The sequence below is a fragment of the Phocoena phocoena genome, chromosome 2 (assembly GCF_963924675.1).
Source record: "Phocoena phocoena chromosome 2, mPhoPho1.1, whole genome shotgun sequence".
Taxonomy (NCBI): Eukaryota; Metazoa; Chordata; class Mammalia; order Artiodactyla; family Phocoenidae; genus Phocoena; species Phocoena phocoena.
This window is the reverse complement of record NC_089220.1, coordinates 102,664,608-102,686,234: the sequence shown is the minus strand read 5'-3', so window position 1 is coordinate 102,686,234 and position 21,627 is coordinate 102,664,608. Positions and strand designations below refer to the sequence as shown.

At 43.2% G+C, this 21,627-nt stretch overlaps 1 protein-coding gene and 1 non-coding gene across 2 annotated transcripts; one reads left to right on the top strand and one right to left on the bottom strand.

Annotated features, from left to right (window-relative positions):
* Positions 1 to 1,459: 1,459 nt before the first annotated feature.
* GCNT3 (glucosaminyl (N-acetyl) transferase 3, mucin type) lies at positions 1,460 to 3,276 on the bottom strand. The gene has a single exon (XM_065872390.1). It carries the CDS (start codon positions 3,229 to 3,231, stop codon positions 1,909 to 1,911), a length of 1,323 nt encoding a protein of 440 aa, XP_065728462.1. The 5' UTR covers positions 3,232 to 3,276; the 3' UTR covers positions 1,460 to 1,908.
* Positions 3,277 to 18,248: 14,972 nt separating this feature from the next.
* TRNAG-UCC (transfer RNA glycine (anticodon UCC)) lies at positions 18,249 to 18,321 on the top strand. The gene has a single exon. It is a non-coding gene; the product is annotated as a tRNA-Gly (tRNA).
* The last annotated feature ends 3,306 nt before the right edge of the window (positions 18,322 to 21,627 follow it).

Sequence of the window (21,627 nt, the reverse complement as noted above, 5' to 3'; positions counted from 1 at the left end):
TCCATGCTTGGAGAATTCCAGCAACTTGCTCCCCCAAAATGACAAGTTCACATTTTAATCTTTTTAACGTATTTATATAAAACCTCATTTATTTCACGTGATAATTTAAAGAGGAAGTTGACTATGAAGCCAAAAACCCACGTTGTTTTCTCAGAACACATGCACTCGGAAACTTTTCTTCCCCCTTGCAGCCCTCTCAGAGGACGACCAAGGACAGTCACAAAGGCTAGCAGGTGGAGAGGTTCACAACCACCACTGCTAGGGACAGACCTTACAGGGCTCATCTGTGGAGCATCCAGCTATTCATTAGTCATCCCCATGATGGGGCTGAGAGCAAAGTGAAGAGGACTCAGTGTGACAGTGCAGGTAAGTTGGTGGTGGCAATGCCCATTACCAAAGGAGTACAATCTTACAAAAAGCAATCACTAACTTGGAAAATTCACTGTGTCAGACACAGTGATAGCTATGTCAGAGTACATGGGTTGCAGGGAAAGTTGGTTGTGAGAGAACACTCGATTAACTGAATCAAGATCAGAAAAGAAGAAACACACTAATGACATCACGACATATTAATGGGAACATCATTCAAAGTACACAAATTAACTGGTATATAGATCACTTTTGCAGAGCAGATTGTATGCAGAAGACCAGCTCTACCATATAAAAGATATGCTTATCTGTTTATGAGGTATCCTTTTCCCATCACAGAAGAATATAACTAACAGCTAATTGCCTTCCGATTACCTGACAATTATCTCTGAAGCTTTAGAAAGGAAACTATTTCGCCACGTAACATTTGTTAGGCAGGTGGATGGAAGTGTGGGGCAGAGAACACATGTACACACACACACACACACACACACAACTGTTTCCCCACATGGAAATGTATAAGCCACAGAACTATGAACAATGACCATTCCATTCACATACATAAATAAGAGTTTAGACTCAAGACGCATAAAGATAGAATAACCAGACCTAGTTTATTCTTGTTATCTAACATAATTATTAATACTACAGCACCCACCCACCCCCAAGTAAAATGTGTTCCAGTTTTGACAATAAATTATACAGTGACCTTACTTAATGGCAACTACCATCTTTCTCATGGAACGTTAAGCTTTGGTTGTGAAGCTTGCAAAATCAGTGCCGTAATTTCCCCATAAGGATATGGAGGGTCATATTGGTTAAATCACCCTGCCTTTTCCCTTACAGAAAAGTCATGAATCTGGCGATGTTAACAAAATGAGGAGGGCTTTCAATAATGAAAGAATCAGCTGTGTTCCTCTATATTCTTTTGCATCTGCCATTTATACAGCTTGCCATGATCATTCCGGAACAATGGGGATTCCCTTGGTAGCCACCAGGGATTTTAAATGTCACCAGTAGTTATGAGAAAACGTCTCAGAGTTTTATCTTATCTCTGGCTTACTAGACAAAGAGTAGAGTCAGGGATGTGAATCAGAAGCTCTTTATTTTTAAGCTAGTAGTACAAAATACAAGGCCTTTTTTCCCTCAAAGTCCCCTCCCTACTACCAAGCCTAGAATTATTAGGAATGGCATCTCCAAAGAGTGAAAAGGCCAATACCAAGAATTGAACTAAAATCCAGGGTCTCCTGCCACACTTCCCTCCCTTATTCATGCAGAGAGCTGGTTCTTATTCCCAACTCGGTGGGAAAGTCAGTGGAGAAGCTATTGGAAGTGAGGTGAGGACACAACAGTGTTCACCCAGAGCAGCGATTTGCAAGGCAACAAATCTACTCATCACACTCCGAGAGCCGCCCCCTGACCCAGGGAGATGCCACGGATTCCAGCGCCCTGGTCTCCCACCCCACACTGTCCCAGCATGTTCTGGGCACGTTTGTACATGTTCCTGCCCCTTGGGTAGCAATCCTCTCACGGTGTGTCTCAGAGTGCAGTCCCATAGATGGCCTTATAACGTAAATACTCTTCTAAGCACTGCAGAACGTTATCATCCACCTTTGGGTCAAACTTGTTCGCCAAGAGGTGATGACTCTGAAGAATCCAGTGCAGGTCCCCAGCCCCATAAATGCAGATAGCCCGCTGGTGGATTCCAGAGCAAGGTGCATAAGGTGCCCCCATACTGATGTCTCCCTCATGGAACTGCCATTTGACCAGCCTGGCAATGGCGGTCATGTCTGAGATGTGAAACTTGGGGTGGTAGGGGACAGAGCCAGGCATCCACGGTGCACGCTGAAGGGTGGCCCAGAGGTGTTCATCGGGGCTATAGGTGTCTTTTACCCATTCGATCAGTCGTTGGGATTTGGGGTTCTCTAAGACATGTTGGACAAAGGCTCGAGAAGCCACAAAATAGGCATTCCCTGTGAACACAGGTAAGTTATCAGGGGGAGGGTCCTTCATCTTGCTGGTTAGGTGCAATGTGTCTGTCACCTCATAGTGGTATTTCCAGCGAGACTTTTTGTACTCAGTAGGTATCTCGGACTCCATACTGTTCTTCCCATTCAACATCTTGAGGGCCAGGACCATCTCAGCATTGGTCTTTATAGGAAAATCTGTCCCACATGTATTCAGTAAGTATTTCCATGGCACCGAGCTCCGGAGCAAGTCTTCCATACAGTTCAGGTCAGCCTGCACCCTGGACCAGGAGGCGTAAACCACCCGGACCAACTTACTGGCCATGAAGACATTTGGGAAGCAGGAAATAATGGCCTTGACTGCCTCTTTGAAAGTTTCTGGGGACTTCTCATCCACATGGACGCAGTATATGTTCTGAGGGGCATACACAGCTCGCAGCAGCCGTTCAAAGTTTTCAATCTTCTCATGGACCACCACAGAGTATGCGATGGGGAAGTCTAACTCTTCTTTGCTCAGTGGGAACTGTATGAACTTCCTTTGGGACTTAAACTGCTCACAATCTCTGGTCATGTTGAGGTAATCGGTGTCTGTGAAAGGCTCCCGCTTCTTCTTGACCTCCAGATTGTCCAGGAGAGCCTTGACCACTGCTTCCTGGTCCCCTCGGGTGACCCCAGAACAGTTGATGGATCTCTTTGCTGGCAGCTTCAGGGACTTGTACAAGATGTCCCTACAGCGCTGGCTTTGAAAGTCCCTGGATTCCAGATCCAGGAAATCTATGTCACATTTTAACCTGAGAGAAAGTCTCAGAGCAACAACGGCCAGCAGCATATAGCAGCCCACGGCCCACAGGTGATGCCCCCTGCAGAGTTTCTTCTTCCACCCAATCATCTTCATGGAATGGGAGATCGGTAGAGTTTGGGCACAGGGAAGGAGGAGGATGAAATCCTTGGACAGAACAAAATGCCTTCAGTTACAAACTAACCTGGAACATGCTCAAGGAACATCAAGTTCAACTCCGCAGTGATGGCAAAAATAGGTTTCTTCTCTACACAAATATCCTAAGTCCTGCCCAGGAACTTCATACACCCAGCTCACTGATGGAGGTCTAGAGCCTGACACTACAAACCAGCTGATCATGCTGGCATTGGAATCAGGATCTGGGTCCACCTCCACCTCAGGAGAGAGAAAGGGAAGCAGAGCTGAGTACCTGTTGCTGTAGAGGTGTAATTAATAAGAGAACTCCCCACCCTTCATTTTTCCTTCTTCCCCCCAAACCTTACCACCCTGTTTCTAACATAGCTCTTAACTGGGGAATAGAATTTCTGATCGGTCTAGAGAGAAAATTCAAACTCTCAGCTTCAGTTCTAGAAATGTCCTTTTGAAAGATAAAGTAGGGCTTCCCTGGTGGCGCAGTGGTTGAGAGTCCGCCTGCCGATGCAGGGGACACGGGTGCGTGCCCCGGTCCGGGAAGATCCCACATGCCGCGGAGCGGCTGGGCCCGTGAGCCATGGCCGCTGAGTCTGCGCGTCCGGAGCCTGTGCTCCGCAACGGGAGAGGCCATAACAGTGAGAGACCCGCGTACCGCAAAAAAAAAAAAAAAAAAAAGTACAGTTCTTGCTCTTATTTGGCAGTTTACATTTTAGGATGCTTTCACCACATATAATTCATTGGTTAGATGTGGCATCTAGCCACGCTTTAAAGAAAATGTTCTTAAACAAGTACAAAAAATTGGATGTAATTCCAAAAATACATTGTAATCATTCATACAGATAACTCTCAGTCTATCCAAATTTAAAATATATCCACACAGAGACACACAAAGCTATGCATATGCAATATTTAATGAGAACTTTCTTTGAGCCAGAAATTTCTTTACATTTTCCCATTGAATCTTCACAACATGCCTAAAACATAGTGATATTAGGCCTCTTTTATAGAGAGGAAAACGGAAGCAAAATAACATGCCAAATGTCCTATACATTATAGGAAGCAAATCTGGGACTCTTCCATGCTCCCTCTTCCCCCAATTTTTTTTTGGGGGGGCGTGTGTCTGTTAGCCTAATACTTGTTCCTCCAAACCACAGCTACCTTTTAAATATAAGACAGGGTACTTAAAACTACTATGTAAAAAACAGATAAACAACAAAGTCCTACTATACAGCACAGGGAACTATATTCAATATCCTGTGATAAACCATAATGGAAAAGAATATGAAAAAGTATGTGTATCTGAATCACTAAGGGTACTTAGTACCAACAAAGAAAACCAGATAGTATAGGGGAAAAAAAAATCCCCAAAAGGAGAAAAAGAGGAACAAAGTGTGACATATCCTTCCAGCAATAATTCTTTTCCCTTATCGTAATCTTGTTCAAAGCATAAGACTGTATCCTCTTTAGTAATAACTTATGGGAATCTAAGAGGATGAAAAAATGAAAAGTAAAGAAAACTCTCACCTTTAATAGCTTCTTTCCTATTTAGGGAAGATCTTTTTCCCAAGGGAAGAGCTGTTGGGTTCCATGGAAGCAAATGTGAACACCATGTCTCTTCTTTTTTCAGCCTCTCCAAAATATATTTTCCAACATTCACAGGATGTCCAAGAAACTGTGTCAGACTCCTTAATCTCTGCAAAGTAAAGAGTAGCAGGTGGCTCTGTCACTCACCTTCTAGCTTCCTGCTCTCAGATAAGAGAGCCAGCTCAGATATATCATTCAGGAGTATATTCTCAAGAACAAGTCATTCAGGGAGGTGAGCAAGTAGGAAAAACATGCTGGCAATGCGTGAGCAGGCAAGCAGCTATTTCATCCAGAATAGCCCAGTTTGTACTCGTTCTCCTGCCACAAAACCATTCATAAAAACTTTTCAGTACTCATACAAGAACTTGAAAGCTTTTTTTCCCCTTAACAAGGAACCATGGAAACACACAGGTATGCCCCTATCTTCTTTTGGCCTGGAGTTCAAATATCTCTCCTCTTATGTTCCCTGAATACTCCCTGAATTTCACTGAAGAGTGAGGCAATAAAAATGACCTTCAAGGATTATTTCTTTTGTTCTTTTACTTTAAAGGAAAAGTCGGTGAAAAACAGACTTTGCTCTTCCATGGCAACTACTCAAAAAAAAAATTCATTTGCCTGTCTTTCCATTACTGTTAATAATTTGTAAGTTGGAGAAATATCCTCGGGGCTCCAGACTGTAGATCTCCGTCACTAATGTCTGTGAGTCTAGGGTTCCTGGCAGTCTGAACAAGGCTAAAACTAAGGGTGGTTGGACTTCAGTGAGAGCCCCATGGGTGGTTTTGGCAATACAGTGTGAAAACTTACTTCTTCAAAACTGCTGCCATTGTTTGCCACTGTTTGCCTCTCCCCATCACCCCCAAAGCACCCCTCCAAATATGCAGCATTCCTGGCCAAATATTTGAAATAACAAATTTAATAATTTCACATAAAGAACTTAACCAGGTATCAAGTTAAGTAGACAACGGAAAGCAGGGGGAGGGGTAGATGATGCTAAATTATTAAGGAAGTAACAATTGCTGGAAGTAGCTACCACCCCTAGGCTGGAAGAAAGAGGAAAATATTGGGAGATTATTGAGAATTTGGTAAGGGGATGCCAACAAGCGGAAACTCAGACCTCTGGTTGGTGCTGGGGTCTCTGAGCTCAGAGGAGGGTCTCCTAGGCTGAGATCCAGACATCTCCTGAGGAGCCTGGTGTCTCTGTGCTCCGTTACTGTAAACTAGGTTCAGGGCAGCTACATAAAGGAATCACACAACTGCGAAGGAAAAGGGCGTTGACATAGTGACGCTCACAGAAGCAGGAAATATGTTCGACGCCAACAGGAAGTCCCGCCTCCAGTCTGTCTTCCTCCAACGCCCCCTATTGGCAGACCCTAATAAGGGGCAGCTGGCAAAGCACAAACGTGATTTGCAGACTTCCCTCATCCAGCACCACAAAGCTGAGTCCAGGAGGGCAGGCTTCATCTGAAGACAACAGCTTAATAACGAAGATGAGTTAGCGTTGCCTTCCTCCTGCAAGAATTGTTTATGCAGCCCGCAATAAAGCACCGGGAATTTAGGTCTTTTCTTTTTTTGGACCTCCTCCGCCTGTTTCTGACTGTAGATGAACACAGACCAATGGCACGGAGCCATATGGAGTCATGTGCGCCCGCTCTTTTATTGACCCCGCTCCACCGGCTCTGTCTTCTGTCAGCTTTGGTCACTCCGGGGCAAAAACGATTAAAGGATCAACACTTGCTCCAGTATCGGAATCTAGCAAAATCTTTCTAATTTGTTTATATCTTACGTCTCTGATGGCCACCTCAAAGTCCCACCTTCTTTCCCATAAAAAAAATCAAAGAATCTCTCAATAGAGAGAAAATATTTTAAATATTTGATTTTTAAGGTAACCAAAACAGGTATCCACTTTTATTTGCTAAATATATGCTAATGTAACATTAACAAATTGTGGATATATTTTGTTAAGATAATCTACGTATGAGTAACACCAAGTGGCTAGTAGTTATGGGCACACCTGGGCTTTGGCAGGAGAGAGCTAGGTCTGAATCCTGGCCCTGCTACTTTCTAGCTGTGTGACCATGGGAAAATTCTGTAATCCCTCCGTGCTTCAGTGATTTCCTTGGTATAACTGGGGCTAATACTAAATAGCTATTTTATAGGATTGCTGTGAAGATTAAACAAGATAACACATATTGGGGCTTCCCTCGTGGCGCAGTGGTTGAGAGTCCGCCTGCCGATGCAGGGGACACAGGTTCGTGCCCCGGTCCGGGAAGATCCCACGTGCCGCGTAGCGGCTGGGCCCGTGAGCCGTGGCCGCTGAGCCTGCGCGTCCGGAGCCTGTGCTCCACAACGGGAGAGGCCACAACAGTGAAAGGTCCGCGTACCGCAAAAAAAAAAAAAAAAAAGGTCGGATCCCTGCTGCCTTCCCAGGGCCTTCCTCTGACGCTCTTGTTGGGACTGCAGGTTCCCCTGTACCTCCATCGAAGTTAACACCAAACTCCACTGGATTCTTTCAGATCCACCCTGATGCGCCTGGCTTAGTCTCCCCATTATTGGAACGCTTAGACCATTTCACAGACATACAGGGATTTACAGTTCAAAATAGCAGAAGGAGGCAAAACTATCTGCCCAGTAATCAGACTAAACTCATGATTAGGAGAAAAGGATTGAGGTGTCTGAGCAGGAAAAGTCTGCTATTTCAGAAATGACACCATAGCAGTAGTCATTGTGGGAACTCTGGACTGTGTTAGGCTTATACTTATTATCGGGTTTAATGTTGCTTTTATTCTCAGTACTTGAGGGAGCTGAGTGCTCTCATCATTTTCAGTGCTTGGGACTTGTAAGTATCTTCATGTAATCCTGGACCCTTGGACACATTTGCCCCCAGGCTCACCTGGCTCTGTTGGGCCTCAGCAGGGCTAAAAGAAACCCCTATGAAGGGATTCATTCCTTAGATCTGGGCTCCTACACCTTGAAACTTGCCTGGTCCCCACCTTCTCTTTATGGTCAGCATGGAGTTAAGGTGTGGAATCTGCTGCTTTGTGATCTCTGCGGGTTACCCGGCTCCTGATCTTCCTGTGCCTCTCTCCAGCTATTCTGTTTCCTCTCTTGCACTTCCCTGGGGTCAGCTGCAGCTCACCTCTCCCCTCTGCACTGCTAACACTGACCACTTAAACTGAGCCTCTTTCCAGAGCACAGAGAAGGGAACAATTCCAGGTCTCTTCCCTGATCTACCCACATCACCAGCATCAATACCTTCCCTTGATCCAGAATTAAAGAACACTATTTGTACCCTCCTTGAGCTATTCTGTGAGCAAAATGGCCTCTGTCGGCTGGTACTGGAGACTACTTAACAGTAACCTTCACCCAGGGCCTGCATATGCCAGGTTTTAAGTCTCCCATATGTGTTATCTTTTTTTTTTTTTTGCGGTACGCGGGCCTCTCCCGTTGCGGAGCACAGGCTCTGGACGCGCAGGCTCAGCGGCCACGGCTCACGGGCCCAGCCGCTCCGCGGCACGTGGGATCTTCCCGGACCAGGGCATGAACCCGTGTCCCCTGCATCGGCAGGCGGACTCTCAACCACTGCGCCACCAGGGAAGCCCGGGATCCGACCATTTTAAGCTGAGTTTACAAACTGGCAAATGCACCCTTTTACTTATTTCATCGTGGTGGTGTTTATCTCTAGTATGTGTCTGTTTTGTCCTCTCATTAGACTACAAGCTCCTGGAAATCATATTCATTCTCTCTCAGCACCCAGCACAGTAGGTGTTGGCAGAATTCTAAGGCTGCGCAGAAGAGAAAGGTTGCATGTGGTCACGGAGAGCAAGGGGAGCCCCACTGACTGGCTAAGGAGAAGAGGCCATGACTAGGAGAGGCAGGAAATAGAAAGAGAGAAGCAAGCCAAGTTCATTTGTTACCAGATGGGTGGAGCTGGAGTCTCAAAGAGACAAAAGGTACTGAAGAAGATGGGGTGCGGGTACCTTGAGCCCTAACCTTATTCAATGTTCTGCATCAGTAGGCTCTTGGAGAAGATGGGCTATGATCTCTAGCCACAGAGAAGTGGTTCAAAGACTCAGTATGATCATCTTTGTCTCCAATCAGGGATGTAGGACACAGCTCAGGGTCAGCTGAGATTTGCTGGCTGGCTGGCTGGGGGCACTCTCCAATCCCACCCAGACCTCCACTCCCTCTATGCACCCAAAGCTCTCCCTCCCCCTGGACACACTCCACCTACAGTGAAGGAAAAAAGAGATTCAAGAAAAAAAAGAAAAGAAAAAAAAAAAACAGCCCACAGAACTCAATAAGTACTTATTTGCTGAATGCAGAGGAAACTTTTGAGAGTAGAGAAGAAAACAATCTCCTTGGGTGAAATAATCCAACTTGTTCCTCCCTGCTCCTCATGTTTCCAAGGTGAATCATTTGCTAAATTATAAAGGAGGCCACCTTTCCTTACTCCCCATGCCCCACCTTTGGGTGATGCTCTGATTTCTACCAAGACCAAGGTTCCTGCTTCTCAGCAGGAAGAGGGGCAGCCACGCAGACCGAGGGGCAGCCACGGCTAGGCTTTTTCTATGCCACCCCCGCCCCATGAACTCATCAAAACTCACTCATCCTTGGGCTTCCCTGGTGGCTCAGTGGTTGAGAGTCCGCCTGCCGACGCAGGGGACACGGATTCGTGCCCCGGTCTGGGAAGATCCCACATGCCGCGGAGCAACTGGGCCCGTGAGCCATGGCCGCTGAGCCTGCGCGTCCGGAGCCTGTGCTCCGCAACGGGAGAGGCCACAGCAGTGAGAGGCCCACGTACCACACACACACAAAAAAAAACCTCACTCATCCTCATTGTGGTGTCCTGATCCCAAGGGCAAAGGCCATTTCTAACTCAGCTCTGCCTCCTTAGAGCAGCTAGCATGAGAACTTCCAAGTGACAGATGCACCAGGAATGTTTCCTGAATGAACAGCTTCCCCAGGGTCCCTGAGAGGTCCTCTAAGTACTGGAGTCTTGAAACCCTGGCTTACTAATAGTTACTGGAATTGATGTATGGAGGTACCCTCCAATTGTCCACAAAAATACAATGCCACAGAGTTGAAACCAACTGAAGTCCAAACAGCATTAATGGGATTAATTTTGTTGAGGAAACTTCCTCAGAAGTAACGTCCCAAAAATGAGATTTAACTAAGAGATTAAGGTACCTCCTACTGAGTCATTATAAAGTAACCTTTTAAAGGGAACTTGTAACAAATGGCGTGTAACATGACACTCTTTCATTCGTTCAGTCAGTTTAACATTGATTGAGCAAGCTGCTAAATTTTCAATGTTAGAAATACCAAGTGGATTAAGACAGTCCCTACTCTCAAGGTGCTCACAGTCCTGTGTGGGTGAAATGTTTGAACATGGATTATAATGCCATGTATGAGTGCAAAAAAGGACGTGTGTTGGATACAATGGAGGTCCAGAGGTTAAAACTAAAAAGGGAATGGTTAGCAATACAAGTGTGAGCAAATTAGTGTAGGTCTGAATGAAACCTAGAAAAAAAAGATTAAGAATTTGTCTGGGTGCCTCTTGTACTGTCTAGGGAAGGATCTTGGCTAATGGCTACAAGAGGAACAGATATTGTGGGTTAAAGAAAATGTCCCTTTACAGCAGCGATTTGGAAAAAGAATGTTAGATCTCTACCCCACTCTATAAACATAAATAAATTTCAGATTAAAACTAAAGAGAAAAAAACAGTTCTAAAATTCCAGAAAATGTACAGAATACTTTAATGATACTAGGTTGGGAAGATATTTTTACTATTATACCAAAACCTGAAAATTATAAACAAAAAAGAAATAGATTTGACTATGAAGAAATCATAAATAAAATTACAATTAAAAGTATAAAAGGGGACTTCTGGGAAAGCTCCTTAAAAGCGAGAGGCTAAGCCCTTCTTCCCTTCCTTCTTTTACTATCATGAATGCAGATGTAATGGTTGGAGCTCCAGCAGCTATCTAGGACCTGGAGGCAACAATGAGAAAGGAAGTCATGAGCTGAAAGATAGTCATACCATACAGCCACTTCACCAGTTCTAGACTGCCTACTTCTGGGTTTCATTTATATGAGAAAGAAACAAATTTCTGCCTTATACAGCCACTACTTTTTCAGGTCTCTTACATGAGTCACAAATTCTTAACCCATACAGAAGCTGTTTCCTAATTCAGGGACATTTAGAAACATAGGTATGAAAAAGGCATAGGTTTCAGGGAAGTAAAAAGAAGTTAGTCTGACGCCTGCAGAGTACAGAACAGGAGCTCTAATTCCCGTTCTCTCTACCACCACTTCTCCCGTCCCCATACCACCACCACCACCACTGTTTGTGTCTTATTTAAAAACACATTTCAGGAAAAAGTCCGGAAAGGAATGCACTAAAATATTAAGCACGGTATTCTGGGTTGTGTAATTGCTACTGGTTTTCCGTTTCCTTTTTTTTGTCTTATCAGTTTCTAGAATGCACAGGTATTGTATATTTTTTAATTTAAAAAAAAACCTATTTTAGAATCATCTTAGGAAGCAAAACAAAATAATGCCTTCCACTATTTACAATAGCCAAGACATGGAAGCAACCTAAATGTCCATTGACAGAAGAATGGATAAAGAAGATGTGGTATATATTTATACAATGGAATACTACTCAGCCATAAAAAAAGGATGAAATAATGCCATTTGCAGCAACATGGATGGACCTAGAGATTATCATACCAAGTGAAGTCAGTCAGAAAGAGAAAGACAAACACTATATGATATCACTTATATGTGGAATCTACAATATGGTACAAGTGAACTTATTTACAAAACAGAAACAGACTCACAGACATAGAAAACAAACTTATGGTTACCAAAGGGCAAACGGGGTGGGGGAGAGATAAATTAGGAGTTTGGGATTAGCAGATACAAACAACTATATATAAAATAGATAACCAACAAGGTCCTACTGTATAGCAAAGGGAACTATATTCTGTATCCTATAATAAACCATAATTTAAAAATGAAAATATATATTTACATGAATCATATATATATGTGATATATCACATATATATATACTGAATCACTGCTGTATACCAGAAACTAACGTAACGTTGTAAATCAACTATTCTTCAATAAAAAAAATATCATGTTGTCTTTGATTGCAGAAGTCAACCATGATTTTACCTCTTTGCAGGTCTATGTGAACAGATCCAGTCTTTATTTTGGGGGGGAATGTAGGATCGTGTGCATGTGTATATGTATGTATATGCATGTATTTATGTCTAACTGGATACTAATAGAAGTACCTTTTTAATGAATGTCAAACTGGAAGTTTTTATAATGAGAGCAACTTAAACAAGATAATTGAAATACTTGCACCACCTCACACTCACAGAATGCCACTTCACTTACTCATATGATCTTTTAAAGGAAAATGACCACCATGCCAACTAATATGAAAATATAAAAATGTATGAAATGACAAAACAACACACAGTACATCTTAGTTCTATTTTCTTGGTCTTAAAAAACAAATTAGAAATAAGGAAACTACCGGCTCTTCATGCCATCCTTTTGGATAGCACGTGAAGAAAGTATTTCTAGGGTAGGGCCCTCTCTAGGCTGTCTTAGCCCATAAGGTCCCATCATCTGTGTACACTCTGTGGTTATGGTCATGGCCATCTTTCAGGCATAGACCATTGAGACAACATGCTGGGCCCCAGGCAGAGAGAATCTCCCTTCTTGGGTGGGGAGCAGATGGAAAGGTGAAGGGGGGGGAGTGCAGGCCTGTAGGAACCAGTGGCGTCTATGACTTCTCTCCAACCCACACCTACCAGTCAGGAAGGCAGAATGGATTCCTGAGCAACCGAGAGGCCAAGCAGACTGAACTTGGTCCTCGGTACCTCTCAAGCCCTCAAATACTGTAGTTCCAGCTCATCAGAGATGGGCTTTGTCTGTTTTTCTTTTTACCTGTTTTTAAAATTGAAGTCTAGTTGATTTACAATGTTGTGTTAATTTTGGGTGCACAGCACAGTGATTCGGTTTCATACATAGACGCGTGTACGTGTACATATATGTATATTCCTTTTCAGATTCTCTTCCCTTAGAGGTTATTACAAAATACTACATAACGAGCTTTGTCTTTGCCCTGACCAGCAAAGCTCGGCTGCAGCCCACATCTGGCCTGGGTATGTACCTGCTTCCCGTAGTTGGTAGTGGACGTGAGTCCATGGTGTAACGGTTGTGGAATTTAAGAACTCGAGCGAAAATTCTATCTCCCTTTGTCCTTGGGGAAGCTCCTGGACCCTCTCCTGGCCTCTGTGAGCTCATCCATACTAACAGGTATGCATTGGTAAACAAGTGCCATGCAAATATCACCATGGAGGAGCTCCTAGTTTGGTAGGAAGAGCAATCAACAAGCAGGGACAATAAAGTTTGGAAAGTACCAAGGGTACTCGTACCAAGTAGACATAAAGCTCTGTGGGAAAGTGGGATCCCTGGAAGACATCCTGGAGGAGGTGGCATTTAGGCTAATACTTGATGGGTAAAGAGATCAGTCAGGCAAATAGTAGGGATAGAGGAAACAGCCAGGCTGAATGTCCACCTTAGTCGCCTTATCCTCAAAATCAGGATACCTGTGCTCAGGGATTTCACCTGCTTTACTTTCAACTCCTGGAAACAACAAGGCTCAATCTCAGCTCTGGACTTTGACCCTGGCTGTTCTGTCTACCCAGAGGGAATGACCACCTCTGCCTCCTCTAGGTCTCAGCTTGGCTGTGGCTTCCCCTGGGCAGCCTCCCCTGACCCTCCAAGCCTGGGTTGGAGGCCCCCCTTCCTCGCTCTCTTAACATCCTGAAACATTACCTCATCATAGTATTTCCCACACTCTATTCTCCACTGTGTCATAAATGCCTTCAGTTACAAGGACTGTGCTTTCTGGTCCACCTTTTAATCCCCAGTACCTTGCAAATGATAATCATAGACTGAGACATATTGTGTGCCGGGCACCGTCTTAAGCACCTTACATTTAATTCTCACAACAAATCCTGTAAGGCACAGAGACGCTGAATAACTTACCCGAGACTACACAACTAGTAGGTGGCAGGGCCAGAATCTGTACCCTGATGTCTGGCCCGGCTCCCACCCCCTTATCACCTCTGCACGCCAGCTGCCCACACTAGGAATACAATTCCTAGCCAGGCTGCCTCTCCTGGGACAGTTCTAGCTCAGCCTCTGCCTGTCCCTAACTGGGAAGCCACCTAGGATGCAGCGTGTACCTTCACTGGGCCTCAGTTTTGCCACCCATGATGGAAGGTAGAGTGGATCATGTATAAGGGAAGAAATTAACCTGCCCGAGAAGAGCGCCATGTGACGGGTTCACACTTAGGCAATCCCATTTCACAGTCACTTTACTTAACCTCACTCACTGCCTCAGGTGCACAACGAAAATTTGTGCAATTAGTGAGTGAGCAGGTGATTGAGTGGCTGAACCCTGACCCTCTCTGAAGGGACGGAGGATCACTGAACCTATTAAGAGCTATTAATCCAGCAACCTAATTACTGACTCATGGTATCTTTGTAGGAATCTTCTAGAAGAATGCATATCAACAGCAGTCAAAATATATTATTCTAATGATGATGCAAAAAACTGGATTCTGTTTTACCTGCCCTTTTGAATCTTGCTTTTTCTCTTTACAATACACACTGAAAGACATTCAATGTCAGTACATTTTTATTATCTATGTAAATGAAGTTATTTCCAACACATTTTCAATTATAAAAATTGCTGCATTAAAAATTACAGTTTTGTACATTTGTTATTTTTATAGAATAATTTATTCTATAAAAATAACTTCTAATAATTTATTAGAAGAATAATTTCTAGGTCAAAGATGCAGATTTAAAATTGTTTAATTGGCACTACCCAAAAGGTTTTACCCACTTTAACCATAAAAGTACCTGTTCCCCTCATCATCACCTGGTATTATCTTTCATTTTTTGTCTTTTCCACAATCAGTAGATGACAAATGATAGCCTACTATGATTTTCATCTACTTTTCTTTGATCATTAGTAAGCTTGGGCTTCTTTTCATGTTTTTGGCCATTTGCATTTCATTTTTTTTTTTTTTTTTTTTGGCCATGCCTTGTGGCTTGCAGGGTCTTAGTTCCCCAACCAGGGAATGAACCCAGGCCCCAGCAGTGAAACCATCAAGTCCTAACCACTGGACCACCAAGGAATTCCCTATATTTCTTTTTAAATTTCTTTCCTGTTGATTTTTTCTAACCATTTTTCTATTGGATTGTTAGTTTTTCTTATTCATTTGTGAGAGCTCTTTGAATTTATCAGTTAATTATCCTTTGTGTTCTGGTTTTGGAGGTATTTCACCCCAGTGTGTTGTTTGACTTTGACTATGTTTTATGGGGTTCTTTCCAAGGCGCAACATCTGATACGTAGAAGTTGTGCAGTTACTTTACGTAGTTAAATTTATCTATCTTTTCCCTTTGGCTTCCAAAATTCATATAATCCTTAGAAAGCCCAGTTCCACTCCAGGGTCATACAAAATGTTCACCCACACTTTCTTTTAAAAAATGTTCTGCGATTTGTTACATTTAAACTTTGGATCCATCTGGAATATATTTTGAGGTATGGAATGAAATAGTCAAGGCAATGATTATGCTAGGACCAAACAGCTATGCTTTGAAAACAAGCTATGAACCTTTTGGCTTGGCACTTCAGGAAAAAGCCAAACACCAATGAATGGAGGGAGGAATGGGCATGGGGACCTAAGGGCACAGTGCTGGCTTGAAGGGGAGGTGTCACTAAGTTCCAAAAATGCACTTCAATTTTGATTATGTAAACACCAGTCAGTGATTTTGAAAAACCACACAATGCTGACGATTTTGGAGGGGAAATCAGAACCTGGCTAAAGAAGGAGAGAGCAAACAAACTAAATCGTAGCTGGTATTACACATGGGACTGTACTACCTCTATTAGGGACCATCTAATCTTGGCTACATCCTGAGAGGCAGAGCCCAGATAACTCAGGTGTTATTTAAATATTCTTGTGGGCTCTAATCATGACCCCGATTGCAAGAAAGTGGATATGATGTGTACTTCGATCTAGGCAATCGCGCAAAGATAAACAGCATGTAACACAAAGCTGACTCAATTATAGTTGTAGGGGAAAAGTTTAAGGGACTAACTCACTTACTGGTTCCCTGTGGGAGAACCACAAAAAGGAGCGGTTAGAAGGTAGTATTCGTGGAGGAAGAGAGAAGTAGCACTGGGAGGCCAGAGGGCTGGAAGAAAGCAGAAACAGACCGTGGGAGGAAAAAGAAAACAGAATTAATTATGGGAGTATCAGGATAAACCAGCCACATGATCCAATGAGTGGCGGAAGAAGGAAGCCAGCCCTATCTGTTGTAAAAGTGGGCAAGATACTGAAGCCAAAGGAAACGGGTCAGGACGGCTCTGGGAGGTGCTGATTGAAGCCAGAAAAGCTTGGATTAATTGGCACTCCCTTCTCCATGCCCATTAACGGAAATACTTTCTGCCCTGTACTTTGCAATGGAAGTGACGGGGGAACAGGTAACAGCTGGGATTTATGCACAAAGCCAGTTTCCAGAGACTCTCCCAGCACATTCAACCTGATTACTAACCTCTTCAAAATGATTCCCCTCCCTCCCTGTGTGACTTTAACTGGGTCTCTGTTTCCTCACTGTGTGGGAACCCTAACCCGAAACCTTAACCCTAACCCCTAACCCTGAATCTGAAAGACCAGCTTTTTCACAGCAGCACTATCTACAATATCCAAGACATGGAAACACAACCTAAATGTCCATGGACAGGTGAATTGATAAAGAAGATGTAGTACATATACATAATGGAATATCACTCAGCAATCAAAAAGAATGAAATAATCCTGTTTGCAGCAACATGGATGGACTTGGAGATTATCATACTAAGTGAAATCAGTCAGAAAGAGAAAGACAAATACCATATGACGTCACATATATGTGAAATCTAAAATACAATACAAATCAACATATCTGTGACAAAAACAGACTCACAGACATAAACAACAGACTGCGGTTGCCAAGGGGGAAGGGGAAGGGGGTGGGGGAGGGAAGGAGTGGGAGTTTGGGATTAGCAGATGCAAGCTATTGTATACAGGATGGATAAACAAGGTCCACTGCATAGCACAGGGAACTATATTCAACATCCTATGACAAACCATAATGGAAAAGAATATGAAAAAATATATGTATGTATAACGGAGTCACTTTTCTGTACACCAGAAATTGACACAATATTGTAAATCAAGTATACTTCAATAAAATTTAAAAAAAGAAAAAAAGAAATTCTGTGTTCCTGCTGCCTGTTTGTCTTTGTCCTACAAACATCATGTCAGAGCCACAGTTCAAAAATCCTTATTTGGAGGTGGATCTTATCAGGGATGGAAGGAAGGGGCAAAAGACTGGCAGTGAGGAAGCCTGTGGGGGGCAGATATTACAGTGGTCAAGTGGATATGATGAGGGTCCAACCAGGTGGGTGGCTGGTCGATGTGGATAGCAAGAGGAGAGGGCTGTGTGGGACAGGAAGAATGTTAAAGCACCAGAGAGAGACATTTGAGAAGGCTTGGGAACCAAATCTGAAAGCTAGGAGCCTTCTGACCCAAAGTTCACAGTGGCAGCCCCAGATCATAGGACTGCCAGGAAAATTAACCATGCTAAAGCATAACTTTCCCTGAAGTTAAAAAACCACTCTCCCCAAATACACATTGAACGTGCACCAAATGCTCAGCTCACTACTTAACGGACGCAGTAAGATGGTAAATCTGGTTCCAAGAGCACTTTGCGAAACTGACTATTTGTACGCACTTATAAAGGAAGGTTAGAGTCAAGTTTCTAGTGTAGATGTACTACCGGTTAACGCCCTACAAGATAATACAAAACCATACCATTTGGAATCTCCCTTCTACTGGGGAAAAATTATTTGCTTCTCAACAGAGTAAGATCTGCAAATTGAGAAGTAACTGGACCGAGTGTGAGCCTTTAACAGCAAAGAGCAGATGTTCGATAGCAAATAACAAATGTTCATTCTTCTAAATCTGTGATTCTCAGACAGGGGCAGTTTTGCCTCCCAGGGGACATTTGGCATTATCTGGAGACACTTTTGGCCACAACTCAGCCAGGAGTAGGGAGTGGGGAAGAGGGATGGCCTCTAGTAAGGAGAGGCCAGTGATGCTGCTGGACACCCCACAGCACACAGGCCAAGCCCCACACAAAGAAGTATCCTGCCCAAAAGATCAGTAGAGTGAAGGTGAGAAGTCCTGCCCCAGATAATGAACGAGCCTGCAGGTAAGCTTCTTAAAGAATGCCCTTGTGTGGGACTTCCCTGGTGGTCCAGTGGTTAGGACTCTGTGCTTCCACCGCAGGGGGCACGGGTTCGATCCCTGGTCAGGGAACTAAGATCCTGCATGCCATGCAGCATGGCCAAAAAAAAAGAGAATACCTTCGTGCAAAGATATGCTGCCCCCCTCTTTTTCTTATTTCCAAGTTCTAAATAATCTTTCTTAATGGTAATCGTCAACCATCTGCCTTTAAAGGAAAGTAGACTTCTTTTTACGAATATTTCACCTGAGTATGTTAAAAAGGTTTCTAATTTACCTGAAGGACATCAGAAAAATTCAGTTAAACAGCACACCCCTTCCCAGTTACTGAGCCTTTTGTCTTATTAAGATCTTACTACAGTTGCTGTCCAAAGACTATGGGATTTTTCCAGAGGGCATGCAAACGCCTGGAAGTTTCTTAAAAACAAGAATATCCAACCCCCCAGAAAAGCAACAACCAAAAAGATGTGCTGATATCACTGGGAGAAGTTGGCAGCAGGGCAGAAGCATAGTCACAGGAAGTACACCTGGGAAAAGACAGAGGCTGATGACCCCTCCGCTGACCCAGCTGGGACACATCTCCTTCCTCCCTGTTCCTGCTCCAGCCCCATTGTTCCAAATCTTGGCCAACTCTACCGTCTACCCAGGTACCCAGGCCAGACTTCGCAACGACGCCTTAGCTTCCTCTTCTTTCCCTCCCATCTACAGGAATTCGCTCGTTCAGTAAGACATTTATGGATGGAGCAATGACTCCCAAGCACCAAGTATATACAGAGCAGTGAGCACAACGGGCTTGCAGCAGATTGCCAAGGCCCTCGGATTCTTCCTTGATTAACTCTCCATTCTCACCACCCTCCTTTCTTGCCTTTAAGCTCTGTAGCTGCAGCCTCTTAAATTATTCCCCCGAGTCTAGCCCCTCCTGTTTTCAGATTATCACCTTGAAACCCAGCTCTGCCTGTACAGCTCCCCTGCCAAAAACAACTTTGAACTTCCCTTTGCTCAGGGAATGGGCTCAAAGAATAAAATCCAGACACCTTTGCACAGCAACCAGGTTCCTTCATACTTAACCCACCTTGCTCAGACACTACTGCCAAAAGCAGCATTCACAGCTCCCAGGACAGATGGCAGGCTTTCCCACACCCATGCCTTTCTTTCTGCATCCTCATTTTTGTCAATTCCCTCATCCACAGGTATCAAAATGTACCGATTAACATATCTGTTATGCTAGATAAATACTTGCCGGCCCCCAAATAAATTTCCTAATGTGAGAAGACAATTTATGATAATCTACAGCATGTCTGTAGGTTAACAACACATTTTAAAAGATTTTTCATTAAAAAAAAATAAATTTTGCTACTTTAAAAGATTCAAAGGTAGAGTTTTAGAAACCTAAATAGGAGGAATAAATTCTCTGGAAAAAAAACATTCATCAAGGGAAGCAAGTTCCTAAAATTCTCTTTAGGAAATTTTCACAAAGAACATTTATCATTTCAATACTGCATAAAAGGGTGTACTTGGTGGACCAAATGTGGGCTTATCTCAGGACATAACAGACTTCTAGAGAATACAAGCAGGTATTAGACCATGAGTTAGATGATCGGATAATGTGCTTTGGAAACAAGTATGTGGGTCAGAGAGGACTCGTGAAAGAGGTCACTTCTAGGCTGAGACCTAATGTTTGTTTCTTTTCATTTTTTTCATTTTGTTTTATAAGCAGAAAGCTAATTAAGACTGGATTGTCCAGTTCAAAACCTGAACCTCTTTTAGCACTTGTCACAATGCAGCATAGAGAGTCATTTAATCTCTGGCCTTGCACCCCACTACCTCACTCCTTTGGCCTGTCACCTTGTTGCAGATAAAGATTGCATCTCACTCATTATGTATCCCCAGGACCTAGGATTGTGGCTAGTATTTGTGCCAAACAAATGTTGTTGGAACAGACTGGAACGAAATGAATGGAATGGAAAATGAATTCATGTGGTTATATTGGTGAACAAATTCAATTAATAAGTGATTGATTCACCTATAATGGAAAAGAATCTGAAAACGAATGTGTGTGTATATATACGTATATGTGTGTGTGCGTGTATATATATATAACTGAATCACTTTGCTGTACACCGGAAACATCATAAATCTGCTATACTTCAATTAAAAAGAATGTGATCCATTCAGTCCAAACACTGCATTGACTTCCCTTTTCTCCACTGAAGTGAACTTACCAAGCCAACCCTCCCACAGGCAATTGCCACTTAAAACACTCTATAGCACAGCTGGCCCAGAATGGAGACTGGTTAAATGAATCTACATATCTACCTTCTCTTTCTCAAGTGCTATGTATGAATCCCAGAAATGAACAAGAAGGCAGTAAATATTTATTGGTGTGTGAGAGGCTGAACTCACACAGCAGCTGAAAGGTATGCAGGGCTGGGCATTTAACCATACTTCTCTCATCTCAGGGAAGACTAGCTGAGTTTGAAGTTATCCGGCTGACCTTTGAATTACACAGGTTTGAACTGTACAGGTCCGCTTCTACGTGGACATTTTTTTTTTCAGTAAATACAAACTACAGTACTCCACAATCTGTGGTTGGCTGAATCCATGGACGTGGAACTGCAGATATGGAGGGCTGACTGTAAAGTTATATGTACTTGGATTTTTGACTGCATGGGGGTCAGCGCCTCTAACCCTTGTGTTGTCCAAGGGTCAACTGTAGTTTGAATGCATGTGAAATGTTTCAGATTGGACTAGTAATAATACATAAAAAGGACTGTCTAGGTGTGGTTGACCAGGTGAATCTTCAGACCAGGTGGGATCCCATCCTGTGCTGCTTGTACCCAAGCTGCCCCTAAGACCTAAGGTGGAGGACACAAAGGCATCTCAAGAAGGAAGTGAAAACCAGAAACGTCTCACTTGGAAGCTTGAAACTCCCTTTCATATCTTTTCCTAAGCACCGCCTTTCTTCAAATTAGATTCCGTTGATTAAAAGATACATCGCTGTTTTATGAGCCACTGAGGAAGAACAAATGCCACAACAAATAAAGCTGGACACAAAGCTTTCTGGGCATTTATTTATTTATTTTCATATCACATTTTAGTGATGTGAAAATAAATAAAGGTAATTTTTAAATTTTAATTCATAACACAATCACAGAGCACTTAGCTCTCTTAATGAACATACTTCTCATACTCCAGGGAATTTTAAAAATCTCTCAGTTCAATTACAAAATGCTCAGTGAGATTCAGTCATACTGAGTGCTTGTTCTATATTCCAAGGGTAAATAATACATTAGTGCTCACATATATATATGGAGTCTAAAGAAAAAAAAAATGGTTCTGAAGAACCTAGGGGCAAGACAGGAATAAAGACGCAGATGTGGA

Coding starts and splice junctions, on each gene's coding strand:
- GCNT3 (XM_065872390.1), bottom strand. CDS start 3,231: ATGAAGATGATTGGGTGGAAGAAGAAACTCTGCAGGGGGCATCACCTG.